At 43.1% G+C, this 16,367-nt stretch overlaps 1 protein-coding gene across 1 annotated transcript in view; it reads left to right on the top strand.

Moving 5' to 3' along the window:
• The first annotated feature begins 7,172 nt into the window (after positions 1 to 7,172).
• Positions 7,173 to 16,367, top strand: part of UBALD2 (UBA like domain containing 2) — a 34,097-nt gene continuing 24,902 nt past the window's right edge. The window contains exons 1-2 of the mRNA XM_020813240.3: positions 7,173 to 7,789; positions 9,421 to 9,483. Coding sequence (XP_020668899.1) covers positions 7,670 to 7,789; positions 9,421 to 9,483 — 183 coding nt within the window. The 5' untranslated portion in view covers positions 7,173 to 7,669. The remainder of the gene's footprint in view (positions 7,790 to 9,420; positions 9,484 to 16,367) is intronic.

Below are 16,367 nucleotides of genomic sequence, written 5' to 3'. Positions count from 1 at the left end.
TCTCTATGGCGCTCAAAGCAACAAAGAATACAACAATAATGCTACATACTGTATGTGCAAAATTGGGCAATACAGTACTTTTATCAGGACCAAATGAAATGCAAGAAGAGGACACAAGCCTTTGAGGTTTTCAAGATAACTATTCCATACAGTGTGGCTGAAAGACAGGTTTCAATATATACACTTCTACCTTAAAAAGATGAGGTTAGGGGTGCTGGAACACTGTATAGTTCAAAATCTGTGTAACTCTTACATCCCCACTCCAAAATATAACTACAAAGCACAATCAGTTGATTTTCACACACACACACACACACACACACACACACACACACACACACTTCCTGACCCACATCAGCCTCCCAGCATGACCCTCTTTAGCTGCCATGCCGCGAGAGAGGGCTGGCCAAGTCACTACCACCACCTGACCACCACCAGCACCTGCACTGCCAACAAGAGGGGCATCGGTAAGTCCCTGACCACTTCTGGGAAACAAATCATAGCATGTTATATACTGAATATTTATTTATTTCAATATTTATTCATTTATTCAAAAAAACCGTGGATAACCATTGTTCAGATCTGTGCAATTCAAAAGAGACGTGCAGTGAGAGTTTGGATGGTTCCATTATTAGTAGGGTCTGGGTATCAGGTTGAATTAAACTGCTAAGTAAATGAATCAGAGATAAGTGAGTTCCATACCGTGGCTGGAGAAATCACTCTGAAAAAATGGTAAGTAATATTGATTATTCAAAGAGGAACATTGGTTTATGGTTACAGGTTATTGAATTTCACAGGCAGCTTTGCCTTCAAAAGACTTAACGTGTCTTGCAACAATCAAAATCTACCAACATTAAAACAAAAGCAACGCAAATAAAATAACTGCAATATATCACAATTACACAATCTTCCCCGGAATAACACGTCTACAGAGGTACTGTAATTAGCATAATGCCTGTATTCAACAATTGGCTGATCTGATGGTCTACAATAGGGTAAATGCCTGGAAGTGAAAGAAGGCCTTAATTCTGTGGCCAAAAGATGGTACTGTATTGCTGGGACCTGGCGGGCCTTGCTGGATTGAGTTGTTAACTACAATGGTAGGATTTCTTGCTGGACAAGTATGCCTACAATAAGGCTGTAAAACACTGTGCTTCAGCACCTTAAAAGGAACAGTTATCCAAGCATGCCCTGATAAATAAGGATGATGAGAACTTGTTGTGGCCAGAATGGACCTGTTTATTACTATCAATTTGGGGCCTTGAAAATACTGTACTGCATCAGCGTTTTAGTAATCCAGTCTGATATAAACAGTCATAACTGAATTTCCAGAATACTGTATTCTCAATAACAATTTTTAAAAATCAATTCTAGATTTTTTAGTAGGGTTATTCATATTTATGGTTACAATGAACTGCTGGATAGGTCAGTGGTTTGTGTGTGTGTGTTTAGTCGTTTAGTCGTGTCCGACTCTTCGTGACCCCATGGACCAGAGCACGCCAGGCCCTCCTGTCTTCTACTGCCTCCCGGAGTTGTGTCAGGTTCATGTTGGTTGCTTCGCAGACACTGTCCAGCCATCTCATCCTCGGTCGTCCCCTTCTCCTCTTGCCATCACACCTTCCTAACATCAAGGTTTTTTCCAAGGACTCTTTTCTTCTCATGAGATGGCCAAAGTACTGGAGCCTCAGCTTCAGGATCTGTCCTTCAAGTGAGCATTCAGGGTTGATTTCCTTTAGAACTGATAGGTTTGTTCTCCTTGCAGTCCAGGGGATTCTCAAGAGCCTCCTCCAGCACCACAATTCAAAGGCATCAATTCTTCGGCGGTCTGCTTTCTTTATGGTCCAGCTCTCACTTCCATACATCACGACAGGAAAAACCATAGCTTTGACTATTCGGACTTTTGTTGGCAAGGTGATGTCTCTGCTTTTCGAGATGCTGTCAAGATTTGTCATCGCTTTCCTCCCAAGAAGAAGGCGCCTTTTAATTTCAGGGCTGCTGTCTCCATCTGCAGTGATCATGGAGCCCAGGAAGATAAAATTTGACACTGCCTCCATATCTTCCCCTTCTATTTCCCAGGAGGTGATGGGACCAGTGGCCATGATCTTAGTTTTTTTGATGTTGAGTTTCAGACCGTTTTTTGCACTCTCCTCTTTCACTCTCATTACAAGGTTCTTTAATTCCTCCTCACTTTCTGCCATCAGAGTGGTATCATCTGCATATCGGAGGTTGTTGATATTTCTTCCGGCAATCTTAATTCCGGCTTGGGTTTCTTCCAGTCCAGCCTTCCGCATGATGTATTCTGCATATAAGTTAAATAAGCTGGGGGACAAAATACAGCCTTGCCGTACTCCTTTCCCAATTTTGAACCACTCAGTTGTTCCATGACCAGTTCTAACTGTTGCTTCCTGTCCCACATATAGGTTTCTCAGGAGACAGATAAAGTGGTCAGGCACTCCCATTTCTTTAAGAACTTGCCATAGTTTGCTGTGGTCCACACAGTCAAAGGCTTTCGCATAGTCAATGAAGCAGAAGTAGATATTTTTCTGGAACTCTCTGGCTTTCTCCATAATCCAGCGCAAGTTAGCAATTTGGTCTCGAGTTCCTCTGCCTCTTCGGAATCCAGCTTGTACTTCTGGGAGTTCTCGGTCCACATACTGCTGAAGCCTACCTTGTAGGATTTTGAGCATAACCTTGCTAGCGTGTGAAATGAGTGCAATTGTACGGTAGTTGGAGCATTCTTTGGCACTGCCTTTCTTTGGGATTGGGATGTAGACTGATCTTTTCCAATCCTCTGGCCACTGTTGAGTTTTCCAAACTTGCTGGCATATTGAATGTAGCACCTTAACAGCATCATCTTTCAAGATTTTAAATAGTTCAACTGGAATGCCATCACCTCCACTGGCCTTGTTGTTAGCCAGGCTTTCTAAGGCCCACTTGACTTCGCTCTCCAGGATGTCTGGCTCAAGGTCAGCAACTACATTGTCTGGGTTGTCCGGGATATCCAAATCTTTCTGATATAATTCCTCTGTGTATTCTTGCCACCTCGTCTTGACGTCTTCTGCTTCTGTTAGGTCCTTCCCATTTTTGTCTTTTATCATGTTCATCTTTGCGCAAAATGTTCCTCTAATATGTCCAATTTTCCTGAACAGATCTCTGGTCTTTCCTTTTCTGTTATCTTCCTCTATTTCTTTGCATTGTTCATTTAAGAAGGCCCTCTTGTCTCTCCTTGCTATTCTTTGGAAGTCTGCATTCAAGTTTCTGTAACTTTCCCTATCTCCCTTGCATTTTGCTTCCCTTCTCTTCTCTGCTATTTCTAAGGCCTCGTTGGACAGCCACTTTGCTTTCTTGCATTTCCTTTTCTTTGGGATGGTTTTCGTTGCTGCCTCCTGGACAATGTTACGAGCCTCTATCCAAAGTTCTTCAGGCACTCTGTCCACCAAATCTAGTTCCTTAAATCTGTTCTTTACTTCCACTGTGTATTCATAAGGGATTTGGTTTAGATTATACCTGAGTGGCCCAGTGGTTTTTCCTAATCTCTTCAGTCTAAGCTTGAATTTTGCTATGAGAAGCTGATGATCAGAACCGCAGTCAGCTCCAGGTCTTGTTTTTGCTGACTGTATAGAGCTTCTCCATCTTTGGCTGCAGAGAATATAATCAATCTGATTTCGATATTGCCCATCTGGTGATTTCCATGTATAGAGTCGCCTCTTGTGTTGTTGGAAAAGAGTGTTTGTGATAACCAGCTTATTCTCTTGACAAAACTCTATTAGCCTTTGTCCTGCTTCATTCTGAACTCCAAGGCCAAACTTCCCTGTTGTTCCTTTTATCTCTTGGCTCCCTACTTTAGCATTCCAGTCCCCTAGAATGAGAAGAACATCTTTCTTTGGTGTCAGTTCTAGAAGGTGTTGTAAATCTTCATAGAATTGTTCAATTTCAGTCTCCTCAGCAATGCTGGTTGGTGCATAAACTTGGATTATTGTGATGTTGAATGGTCTGCCTTGGATTCGTATTGACATCATTCTATCATTTTTGAGATTGTATCCCATTACAGCTTTTCCCACTCTTTTGTTGACTATGAGGGCTACTCCATTCCTTCTACGGGATTCTTGCCCACAATAGTAGATATGATAATCATCTGAGCTGAATTCGCCCATTCCTGTCCATTTTAGTTCACTGATGCCCAGGATGTCGATGTTTATTCTTGCCATCTCCTGTTTGACCACCTCCAGCTTCCCAACGTTCATAGATCTTACATTCCAGGTTCCTATGCAGTATTCTTCTTTGCAGCATTGGATTTTCCTTTCACTTCCAGGCACGTCCACAGCTGAGCGTCCTTTCGGCTTTGGCCCAACCACTTCATTAGCTCTGGAGCTACTTGTACTTGTCCTCCACTCTTCCTCAGTAGCATGTTGGACGCCTTCCGACCTGAGGGGCCCATCTTCCAGCGTCATATCTTTTAGCCTTTTGTTTCTGATCATGGGGCGTTCTTGGCAAAGATACTGGAGTGGCTTGCCATTTCCTACTCCAGGTGGATTGCGTTTAGTCGGAACTCTCCACTATGTCCTGTCCGTCTTGGGTGTCCCTGCACGGCATAGCCCATAGCTTCTCTGAGTTACTCAAGCCCCTTCGCCACGACAAGGCAGCAATCCATGAAGGAGGGTCAGTGGTTTAGGTGGTCACAAAACCAAAAAAGCTTCTACCCAAAGAAAGAAAGAACAGAGGGATCCCTGATACATTAGCACCGTAAGCAGTATGATTGATCCAAAGCTGCAACAAAATTAATAAATCACGGGACAGCCCTGAAATAATGTTTATAGGATTGAAATCTTGAATGTTATGTTCACTGCTCAGGATAAGATTAGTTGTGGTGTTCTTGCTATTCATTTTAGAGTGTGCTATCTCTTTTAAGTATTCTGTTAATGCCTGTGGCAGACAGCTTGTGGTCCTCCAAACGTCTCTGGACTGCACCTCCCATCATCCTTCACCTCTAGGTATTGCAGTTCCACAGCATCTTGAGGGATGCAAATTGCCCATTTCTGTGCTACACCATCCATTTTTCGTTTTCCACACAAGCTTCTTCCCTTGCCTTTGCAAAAATGATTGTTCCCTTCCAGTACTGAGGTTTATATATACTATACTATATTGTCTGACATAACTGTAACAATCCTGCTGCCATTGCATGTTGACTGATGTCAATGCAGGAGCTGGTTATAATGAACTGCTGGTTTAGGTACCTGGCTGTGGAGCCAGAAGCTGGGAGTTCGATTCCCCATTGTGCTTCCTTGATAGAGCCTAGATTCGATCCATAGAGTCGCTTCTAGCTCTGCAGTTTTAAGATAAAGATAATAATAATAACAACAATAAGTGTTGTATCACTGTATTATTTTTAAATATATTTTCTGGAATTGTAGAGTACTGAGGGTTTGTGTGCTTTAATCTTGCGTAGTGCTTATATGATTCATCTTTTACATAAATCAAATAAACAAACAAACATTATATGGGCATATTTTCCCTCCCAGTAGCTTAAATGGGCTTTAGCATAAATCTGTCAAATGAATATAAAACCTGAAATAGCTATAGCATGCATCCTATTTCTCTTTAAATTACACCGGATTCAATCAGGATTGGGAGCTGAGAGGTGTGGAAACCAGTAATTAGATGGTCTGAAGTGATTTAGAAATTTGAAATCATAGATAGTGAAGAGCTCCCAGTTTCTTCAGATGGGGTGAACAGCCGTGAAGACAGCAGATGATATGAACAATGATGTGCTACTGGACAACAGAATAAAACAAGACATATCCTAGTGGTTTTGTGGAAACAAATGCTCCCTCAAAAAAATCATTCTGGTGTATTGCTGTTTGCAAAATGCAAACTCACTAGGACCTGGCAGGTTGCAATGGACACCCACAACTGACCTAAATGGACCTACAGTATTCCAATCTAGACAAATGCTTTTGTGTTATTGCACATTACAATTCGCACCCAAGGAGAGTCAAAATGAATTTAAGACACAGGAATACAGCAAAGATGATCTAACTATAGGTAGGAATATAGACAAAATGACTCTGAAACCAGCAGGAATCCACCAGATTGTTTAAGAATCCTGCCCAGAACAGAGAATTCATTCTTAGAATGCTCTTAGTGTGTGGTGTTCTCTGCAGATGTTCTCCATAAATACAATGTACAAAAGGAATTCTCTTTAGAAGTAGTGACATCTGCACTGGCCTTGGAACCGCAGAAGCTGAGATGATGTGTGAGAGCCAAAATATTTAAAGGGAGCCTTTTCTTTCGTGCTACAAAATCAGCAATTTGCTGCCTTTCTGACACCTCACCTTCTGCCACATTGCCCTGCCCTTAGTTCTACTCAGCACATGAGTATATAGCTAGAAGTCATCAGAGGAGAACAGTTGCCCCCCCCAGAGACCTTTTCACTCAACGTTCCAGAAAAGATGATAAGAAAAAAAGGTATATTCCATATTACTGTGAGGCCATACTTTTTCCAAGAGGAAATTGCTATTGCCACCAACAGCTTCATCAAGAATAAAATGTAATTACAAGATTGGGGGGGGGGTAATTAAAGAAGAGGCGGGAAAGAGAGACAGAGAAAGGCAAAAGTTGCTGCCCCTTAAAAACTAGCATATTACAAGAAAGTATTTCTGAGCTCCATTCCCTCTGAGCAATAACCACCCGGAAGTTCGAAGAGATGTTGTTTCCGATATACAGTAGTTATTAAGCTCTTTCTATTGTGTGGTAACTTCAGTTTGCAGGATGACCAGCCTTTAAAAAAAAAAAGGGAAATGAATCACTGCGGTGCTCTCGTTTTTTCCATCTCAGCATGCTGGTTGCTCGTCAATGAACTTGGCTCTTACAAACTACACTTCTTTCCCCTCCTCCTCCTCTTGCTGTTTTTTTTTTTTTTTACAACAGTGGAAAAAACAACGGGAGGGGGAGCGCCGCAGCCAATCGACAAAGGGAGTAGAATTTCCAGTTCAGTTCAAACCGGAGCGTAGTTTTACTCCTCCCGTACGAGGAAAAAGAGACCAATCGGAGCCTCCTTCTCAGCCAAAACAGAGCAACTGACCAATCATCAAGGAGCCCGACGGCATTTCGCCCCCTCCCTCTCCAATGGAGTCCAAGCGACGGGCCTGAAGGGGGTGGGAGAAAGAAAGAGAAACATCCCTCGCCTGGAAAATTCGAACCGAACGTTCATACATGCAGCGAACGCGGCGGCGGCCAATCAGCGGCCTTGGCGAGCGTGGTCTTGAACGTTGAGACACCTCCGGCTTCCCCCCTCGCCCACCCCCGCGTCTCTCTCTCTCTCCACATGCTCCTCCCCTGGATGCTGTTGTTTGTGGTGGTTTAGCTGCCGTGGAGCTACGCGAGGGGTAGGGTGGGTGGGGGGGACGGTCAGAGCCATCCGTCCCGATTGAAGCCAAGAGGGGAAGCCGGGGGGCGGCGGCGGCGGCGGCGGCGACTGGGCTGGAGCCTCGCAAGGGAGAAGCCGCTCGTTGTTTGGGGTGGAAAGGAAAAGAAGGAAGGAAGAGAAGAAGGAGCCTTTTGTCGCTGTTCCCCTCCCCGAAAAACGTACAGGCGCCAGTGTGTGTGTGTGTGCGTGCTTGGCTGTCCCCCCTCCGCCCTCCTTCCGTGTTGTGGTTTCGTTTCTTTCGCCATGTCGGTGAATATGGAGGAGCTCCGGCATCAGGTCATGATCAACCAGTTCGTGCTGACTGCGGGCTGTGCGGCGGATCAAGCGAAGCAGTTGCTGCAAGCGGCACACTGGCAGTTCGAGGTGCGTGGCGACCCTCTCGACCCCCCCCCTTTTGATGCCCCTTTGGAAGAAAAGGAGACGAAACGGGGGGGGCGAAAATAATTGCGATCCCCTTTCCCCCTTTCCCTTGTGTGAACCCAGAAGGAGTGATAGAAGTGGGAGCAACCTTGGGCTTGCAGTAGTGTAAACAATGCTGTCCCCTCCCCCCCCAAACCCCGACCTCGCGTTTTATAACAAGGGGGTGGGGGTGGGGGGCGCGCGCAGAGCATTTCTGCTCTCCCGACCCATATTATAAACAATCCATTAAAGGTCTTGGCCAGAATTCCCTTCCTTTGCAAGAAGTGCCTTCCGGAGCTGGGGAATGTGTTGGGCCTTTGCGTGTTGACTAATCTCTTGTTGCTGGTGGTCGTGGGAAAAGAGGGGGAAGAGGGACAACATTTGTATTCCTGAAATCGCCGGGCCGACGGAGAACGGTATGCATGGCAGCCAACATGCCGGAAGGAGGGGCGGATTTGGAGAAGCACTTTGAATAAGCCGTGTTGTTAAAAAAAAACACACCAAGATAAAGTGAAATATTTTCCTCGACTTACAGGGAAGCATACTTGAAACGTCCAGTAGGCCATGCGGTGATTAGAGAGATATATACAAAATATATATATATGGGGGGGGGGATTACAAAAATCTCCTTCGTGCTTCATTCTGTGGTATATACTGTATATACCGGCGGTTTGTCTGCTTTTCTTTTCTCTCCCTGCTGCTTTCTTGAGTGGGGCACCAGACCACAGAATGAAGCACGAAGGAGATTTTTGTAATTCCCCCCCCCCCCAGTCCCTGCCCCTTTCGGAACTAGGCCTGCTACAATCTCTCGTCTCTTGTTTATGTTCTTTTTATACTAGAGAAGATACCGTTTATATAGTAAGATGGAGTAAATTTGTAGTTTTAAACAGTATGATTTTAAAAATAATCTTTTCCGACCAGCCACACTGTTTGTAGCGTATGCCCTTTGTTTTGTTTAACAAGTCTTGATCAGGAAAAGGTTGGTTTCAGAGAACCCCTTGGCAACCCATGAGATAAGTGCCTTTGTTCACTTGTGTGGAGTGTTGTGTTTCCACTTATAAAAGCAAAATGAAGTCCCCAAATGAAAGCCAACTTATAATGTTCCCTACTTTAAAAAAAAGCCACACAAATGAAAAGCCATGTTTGGGGCCTGGTTTTAAGCACACATTGCAGAGGGGGGTTTTCTCCCCTTCTTACTTTCCTGAATCTTATGCTAGGCCCATGCCTTTGAGGAAATGGGGTGCAAAAGCAGCGTTGTCCAGTTGCGATTGAGGGCAGTGGGAGTTGTGTTTGCTTTGGATTGTCCTCCTGCCTCTCTTGTTTGTAGTCCTCACCCCCCCCACTTCAGGAGGGGGGGGAAGAGGAGACAATTAGCATTTCAAAAGTGGTCCTGGTGGGTGCTGAAGAATTCAAGGAGATACCAGGGGTTCTGATTCTTAACTTTGATGATTTAATTACAGTTGAAGTATGGCTTTAGGATTGTTTGATATTTTAAAAATAAATCTTCCTGTAAAATCGTTTTTCTTCATTCCTGCCCTCCAGCTTTTCCCTTCTTCTAATAGTCCTCTTGTGTTCTGTTTGTCTTTTAAACACAGACTGCTTTGAGTGCTTTCTTTCAAGAGACCAACATTCCTAACACCCACCACCATCACCAAATGGTAAGTAGCTCAAAACGTGTCAGGTTCATGCTGTACTTCCCAGTATTTTTGTTTTGTTTTGTTTCCCTGTGGGCTGAAAATGGAATTTGCACTGGAGTGTGTTTATCTTCATTTTCACACCTTTGATACTCCTTCTATGAGCAACTCAAACCTGCCTGAGTCCTCTTGGCAAAAGCTTGGGAAGCCCTTCGAAACGGCAGATCTAAACCTTTTCTGAACAACCCTCAAGCCATAAAACCATGTAAATATGAGGAGCAGGAGGAGGAACTCCCGGTTTTATATGTGCAGCATCTGCATAATTTTACACAACCTTTGATACTGGGAGGAGAACATGAGCCTGCAGCCAACAGTGGTTGTGCATTCAAAGCTGTCAGCTCTTCAGACAGCCATATTGCTCTGCAACAAGAGAAACACACAGACTGCAAATGTAAACAAGAGCCAAAATGTCTGCCAGGAAACAGGGACTTCTGCTTTTCTTTCCCTCCCCCCTTTCTCTCTTTTTGCTCACATGGATTCCTCTGCCTGTTTGTATGTGGCTTAATGATTTAAAATCCAGTAGGTGCTGGAAGAAAGGAACAAATTCAGACAAGCTTTTGCCCCCCCCCCTCTTGGCATGTTTCATCTAAACTTGAGCAAAACTTTACATGACCTTGGCTGAGGGCATGTTCCTTTAGCAAGAAGAAGAAGGTTTTTTTAAAAGAAAGTAAACCGGTGCTGTGAGCTAGGATAATAGTAGACAGAGACTAAGCTGCAGCTTTTCTTTTCTTCTGCTTGGCTATTGTTAAAGCCTGTGTCTCATCTTAGAAGTGAATAGAAAAAGGTAGGAGAGAAATACCTCATGGAATTTTAATGCTATTTGCCTTACACTCAGTGTACATTTTTCAACCATGGGAAGAATTTTTTGTGCGTTTTCTTGTTATTGCCTGTCAGTTATCTTTAACCTACACCTTTATATTTGTGTTCCAGAGTAATCCTGAATGTATTGAATCTGTTTCAGGTTGAGTTAAGCTGCTGGCAGTTGCCTCAAAATAGACATACAAATAGTATAAATTTTATTAAAATGAACGCTGCAAAAATAAGATGGTAAAAATATTTACACAACTCAGTGTATTAAAAAACCAACAACCTCTGAGCAAGCAGCGCAACAGTGAGTTGTGTCCAAGTTGTTTACTCCAATCTGAGGAAAAAGCCTTTCAAGAAAGTGATTAAAGCATCCACACATCAAGAAGGGGCTCACATCCTTGCATATAAAGTACTTCAGACATTTTTCTCTTATCAGTGGGGATGGTTTCACTAAAGAATGTATTCTGAGCCTATTGCACACACTGTTTTTTTATTTTTTTGCAAAGAGTAGATTCTGTACATGACATCCCACGGACAGTTGTACACTCGAGAATCAGATTGTGGCAGCGAGCACACTTCCATATTGTTTGTTGTCCATAGAACTACAGTGGACCCTTGACTTACAGACGGCTTGACTTACAGACTTTTTGAGTTACAGACTTCTCTGGCCGCAAAATTTAGGTTTGACTTGCAGACTGAGATTTGACTTACAGACCAGAAAAAAAACCAAAATGGAACAAAAACGGCCTGTTACGGGATTAATCGGTTTTCAATGCACTGTAGGTCAATGGAGACTTGACTTACAGACTTTTTGACTTGAGAACCGCCTTCCAATACGGATTAAGTTCTCAAGTCAAGACCCCACTGTATTTCTATTCCACTTTTTCTCCAGTGAGCTCAATGCAGTGTATGTGGCTCTCTTCCTTTCCACTTTTATCATCACAACAACCTTCTTAGGTAGGTCTGAGAGAGTGACTGACCTGTGTTCCTCTGGTCAGTGTCATGTCTGCATGGACTTCACCCCGGATCTCCCAACCTCTTCCTCTGGCATTCTAACCACCACAGCGCCATACTGGCACTTAGGGCCGCTGTCAGTTGTGACTTCTTTTCTCTCTGGCAGTTGGGGGAAATGTATACACTGTAATTTGTGAGCGACGTGGATATATGTACAGTATTGCCACAAATACAGGTAGAAAAATAAGCTTGTGTCTTCTCATTTGAGAAGTGCATATGTTTGGACCTTGTGCTAGTGGAGAAAGGCTAAAATGGCTCCTGGATGGCCTGGACTCGAATGTGCCCAAATTAATTAGCTTGTTGCAGATTGGGCATGACCCGCCTTGTAAGGTTCTGTAGTCACACAGAAAGTTGTATTATACAGGGTTAGATTTATGTGATCTGCTCTGAGTGGCAGCTGGTGTTTAGATCTGAGCCAGGTTGTTTTTTTAAAAATCTATTTGCTTCATTGCCCTGGATATACCAGAAATTAAAATTCAAGGCCTTGTGTATGCAGAGCATGTTCCCCTTTTATTTTGAGGAGAGAAGTACAACTGGGCATCAGAGTAGCAAAGCAAAAATGATTAAACACACAGACAAAAAAAATCACTTTTGAAAAATGCGAATCTATTATTCTTAAAATACTTTTTTAAAGAAAACGTTTTGTGTGATGGTACTTTTAATGCGAAATGTGTGATAGCTCAAAGATTATGCACTAGGGACTATAATTCTATATTATAAAGCAATGTGGGTTTTTTTATATATTTTTAAGGTTTGGAAGTAAGAGTGCACCAGTGATTTGACGAGGGTCTTCATTTGAGAAACTCCAAATTTTGTATGAATTATTTAAGTTAATCTTTCTGTCTCTCTCAATACTAAATCTTGCAGATAAGAGAAAGATCTGCCATTTTCCAGATTGGATTTATGTTTCCAAAGTTGTATAGTCAGTAACAGCAATATTTCAAAAAAGAAAGAACGAACAGATTGTATCAGTCCTATTTTCCAACTCTGAAGTTATTTCTGGAGTTTTTTGTTTCCCTCTAGACGTGATATTATGTTGAAAATATTCAGAAGCCCTATTAAAATTTCTGGGATTTCTTTCCATAGTTTCCTAAAGTGATACTGACTCCTTTTAGAACAGCGGCTCTGGCTCTTGTCCCTTGTGCAACTTTGTGTAGGAACGTCACAGGCTCACCTCTCTCTCTAAAGACATGTTTTCAGACACAGGAAGTATCCGTGAATAGAGAGTTACTGGAGCTGGAGTCAATCTGGGCAAGGAGCTTAAATATATATTAGGTTTACAGCAAGTAAGAGTGCATTGAAGGGGGAAGTCACTTAAAAGACGCATTTTTGATTAAATTATGATTTAAAAGAGTTTGATGTCAATGAAATCTACCCTGAGGGTTATAAAGCACTTCCTTGTACAGTGCAACATTTATATAAATATTGATGGCAGCAGGAAATGTGTGCTTTTGAGAGGTCAACTTTCTTTTGTTTTCTAAACAAAGGTGGAGAATTGCCATGTTTATGGAATATCATTTCCATTTGTTTTGACCAAGGTTATAAATTTAGGTAAAAGATCTCTCTTGTTTTGATTCCTGAAAAATAGCCTATGTTATATAAAATGTTTAAGCAGTTCCCCCCCCCCCTTCCTCCTTGGCATTTAGTAGCTTTCAATTCCAAAGTAGCTTTTCAGACAAAACTAGCCTACGGACAAAAATCTTACGTTGCCCCTCTCTTTGTGGGCTTACAAAATACTGTCCTCTTTCTATGTTTTTTGGTCAATATTTGTGTTGCATTACTACTAGCTTGTGAAATTCCTGTATTTTGGTGCCTTTCTTTACTCTTGCAGAGTGTCATTTTCGCAAGGGTTTGTTGTGCAAACTTAACTGGTGAAGTTAAGACTGAGAATATGAAATGGCTCCGGAAGAAAAATGGCCTTAGGAGACTGGGTTATGTGCCACTGCTGTGTGTTGTTGGGACATGTTCCCTGTGCCCAGGGAGCTAATTTAAGCATGCTCTTTTAAACCTCAGTGTGAAAATGGATCTCTTCAATTTGGAAGTGTGCTTGAAAACCTGTACAGGGTTTCCTTGAATACCTTTATATGGACTTGCAAGGAATTCTGACATAAGCCTCTTGTGAGGCCCTCCAGTTTGACTGAGATCTTGCTGGATTCTGGTCTTCGGATTGCAGGAGGGTGTCCATGTTGATGAACCAATTTCTCTTCAGAGTGCCTGCTGAGAGAACCAAGATTTTTCACCCACAGGAAGGAAATTTTTCACCCAGCAGGCCTCTTGACACATTAGTGAGGACTGGGATGGAAATTGTGTGGCTACCCAACTGCTGTTGGACTATAGCTCTCATCAGTTTTGACTAGTATAAGAAGGTGATGGGAGTTGTTTTCAAAGGGTTGGGTGGCCATATGATGCTTATTTTAAAAATTCCGCCTTTCTCCCTCTTCTATTGCTGTGAGGTATTTTAATGGCTGTCACCAGGTTTTGGGAGTACTCCTTTTTTCTTAAAAATGAATGGTGCAATTGTAATCTGATTGCACATTTCTGAATTGTCGGGGGGGGGAGCACAAAAGGCCTTGTAGGAATTGTAAAATTGGTGAAGCAGAAGCCATGCTTTGGGAGCAGAAAGGCTTGGATGCAATCCTTGGCATTCCCAGGTTTGGATTGGCCTGAACCTCTGGAGATCTTCTGTAGGTGGACGGTCAAGGGTGGTTGGGAGTAGGCGTCCCTGCCCTGTCCTGGCATTTCAGATGCAAACCTTGACTCAATCTGAGGCTGGTAGAAAGGGGTAGTGGAGAACATATGAGATCACAAGGTTTCCTGCGCATAGATAATGCTGAGCAAGATAGATCTGTGGTGTACTGCTTCTTTGTATGGTTAGCAACTGGCCTTCCCTGCCCACATTTGCCTCTACTCCACTGCTGGAAAAGAAGGTTTGTATTTTGGCAAGGATGGTGACAGGGCAAAGGAGAGGTGGCAATGTCCTTTTGTGTGGGAGTGCTAGATAATGTTTCAGCAAACGCCGGGGGTTTCAGTTAATAATAGCCAAACCCTGGAGCCGCCCAGGAATATTCCCATTGCTTTCATCTTGTGCTGTCCCTTCTGGAGCTCAGCAAGAGTCCAAAAGAAGCGAGTAGGATTTCAGGTTTGATTCAAGGTGTTTGAAATGCTTAGCGCACAGCAGGGGAGCCTAGTGCTGGGCTGGGCTGGGCTGCTACCGGGAGCTTAGCCTGTTTAATCTGTTTTATATCCAGTCCTCGGTGCTGTGTGCCCTTCTGCACATATTGCTGGCAAATCCACTTCTGGCCTCCTTTCCTCAAAATGCATGCACGTCTGCATCTCTCTTTTTAAAAGGAGGAACCAGGATCACTTGGAAGCTTCTATACCACTTTTAAAAGACCCTGGCAATAAAAGTAAACAAATTCAAGAGCCAAAGGAGGTCTCTCCTCCTGATTCCATTTTTTTTTAAAAAAGAATGCCCTCATTAGCATGTAGATGATAAGACTCTGTTGTTTATTCATAAAATTGTTTTTGATATGCAGATATAAACCAAAGCTAATGGGGTTGTAACTGGAAGGGGAGTCAGCAGGGCTCTTTCCGATGTGCTGCAGGATGTTTTCCCCAATTGCCAAGCATTAAGGAGTTTGCAGCTACTGCATTTGCTTGGGGTGCTTTAATGGAGTTTGCAAACAAAGGATATTCTGTCTCTTTTGCAAGGCGATCTTCAATTCTACGCCCAAATATCTTTTTTTTTTTTTTTTTTTTTTGACAAATTATGGCTACACCTTTGTCAGGAAACTAGCATTCCAAGTCAGGACTTGCTTTGTGAATGCTCCCTTTTGCCAACCATTATCTTTGGACATTTCCCAGATTGCTTTCTATTTCCTTCCTTCCTTCCTTCCCACCCTCTCTCCCTATCCCTCCCCCTTCCTCCTTCCCTCCTCTTAAGCTCAGTATTTTATTTTCTGTTTCTGTCTGCTACTTTTATGTCCCCCTCCAAAGAACGTCAACATTTCTGCTGAACCCATTGGGAAATGTCGAACTCAGAGGCAGGAGTAGCTAAATGAAGTACGTCTGTTTTCTTGTGGGGAGGCATTAAGTCGGTTAATTAACTTCTACTACTTTTAGGGAGTTGAAGTTCTCACCAGTGCTTACACACTCGCCATAGCCCACTAACCATCCCTTCGTACTTTGCTTCATACTTTTCTCCCCCTCCAGACTTCAGTGTCCATACAGTTCTCGGCGTCCTTGACCATCAGCACATTGGCTGGCAAAGGAGGAGCAGAGTAGTTCATACCTCCACATGCCCTGTCTGCCTCTGTACTGGATGTGGAGGCTTCCTTCCTGGTTTTCCAGCTCAGTCCACCTCTACTGTGGGACACGCAGGATGCTAAGCCCTTCCCTTTCCTGTGCTTCCAGCATAGAAGTCAAGCAGGCAGTGCTCCAGGACTCTACTGCCGGCTGGCTGTGTTAATTTTCCTTTTCCTAGCCTATATTTTCGATGTGAAATGTTCTGCATGTTGGTAACCGGGCAAGCTTAGTAACAAGGCTGGAATCATATGTTGTTGATCACATACTATGTGTCAGGTGGACCAGTTTTTGTTAACATGTGGTATGTTATTTTTTATATCTTGCTATTGTTTTGTTTTGTTTTTTAAGATTTTAGAGTAACTTTTGTGGAGTTGCTAACTGTTCTCCCTTCCAGGCTGCTTCTGGTATCAGCTCTGCTTCGCTTCAGCAATGGACCTGCATTGTGATTTCGGGGCTGTTTTCACCACTCTTCTGAGAGGATTGTATAGGCCATCTTTTTCCAACATGGTGCCCACTACAGTGTTCAAAACTACAGTTCGCATTAGCCTTGACGAATGATTGGGGATAATGGAGATTGTATTCTAAAACAGAAGGATGTTGAGTTGGGAAAGGCTGGCTGTGAGTGAAGATGATGCATCGCAGGCATTGTTCCACCCATCATAATCGATGTCCAAGGTTGTGTGTATGTTGGTTACTGATGCATCATGTGTTGGGGCAAATTG

This window comes from Pogona vitticeps, chromosome 2 (assembly GCF_051106095.1).
Source record: "Pogona vitticeps strain Pit_001003342236 chromosome 2, PviZW2.1, whole genome shotgun sequence".
NCBI lineage: Eukaryota > Metazoa > Chordata > Lepidosauria > Squamata > Agamidae > Pogona > Pogona vitticeps.
The sequence above is the reverse complement of the archived record's forward strand: the minus strand, read 5'-3'. Positions and strand labels throughout refer to the sequence as shown.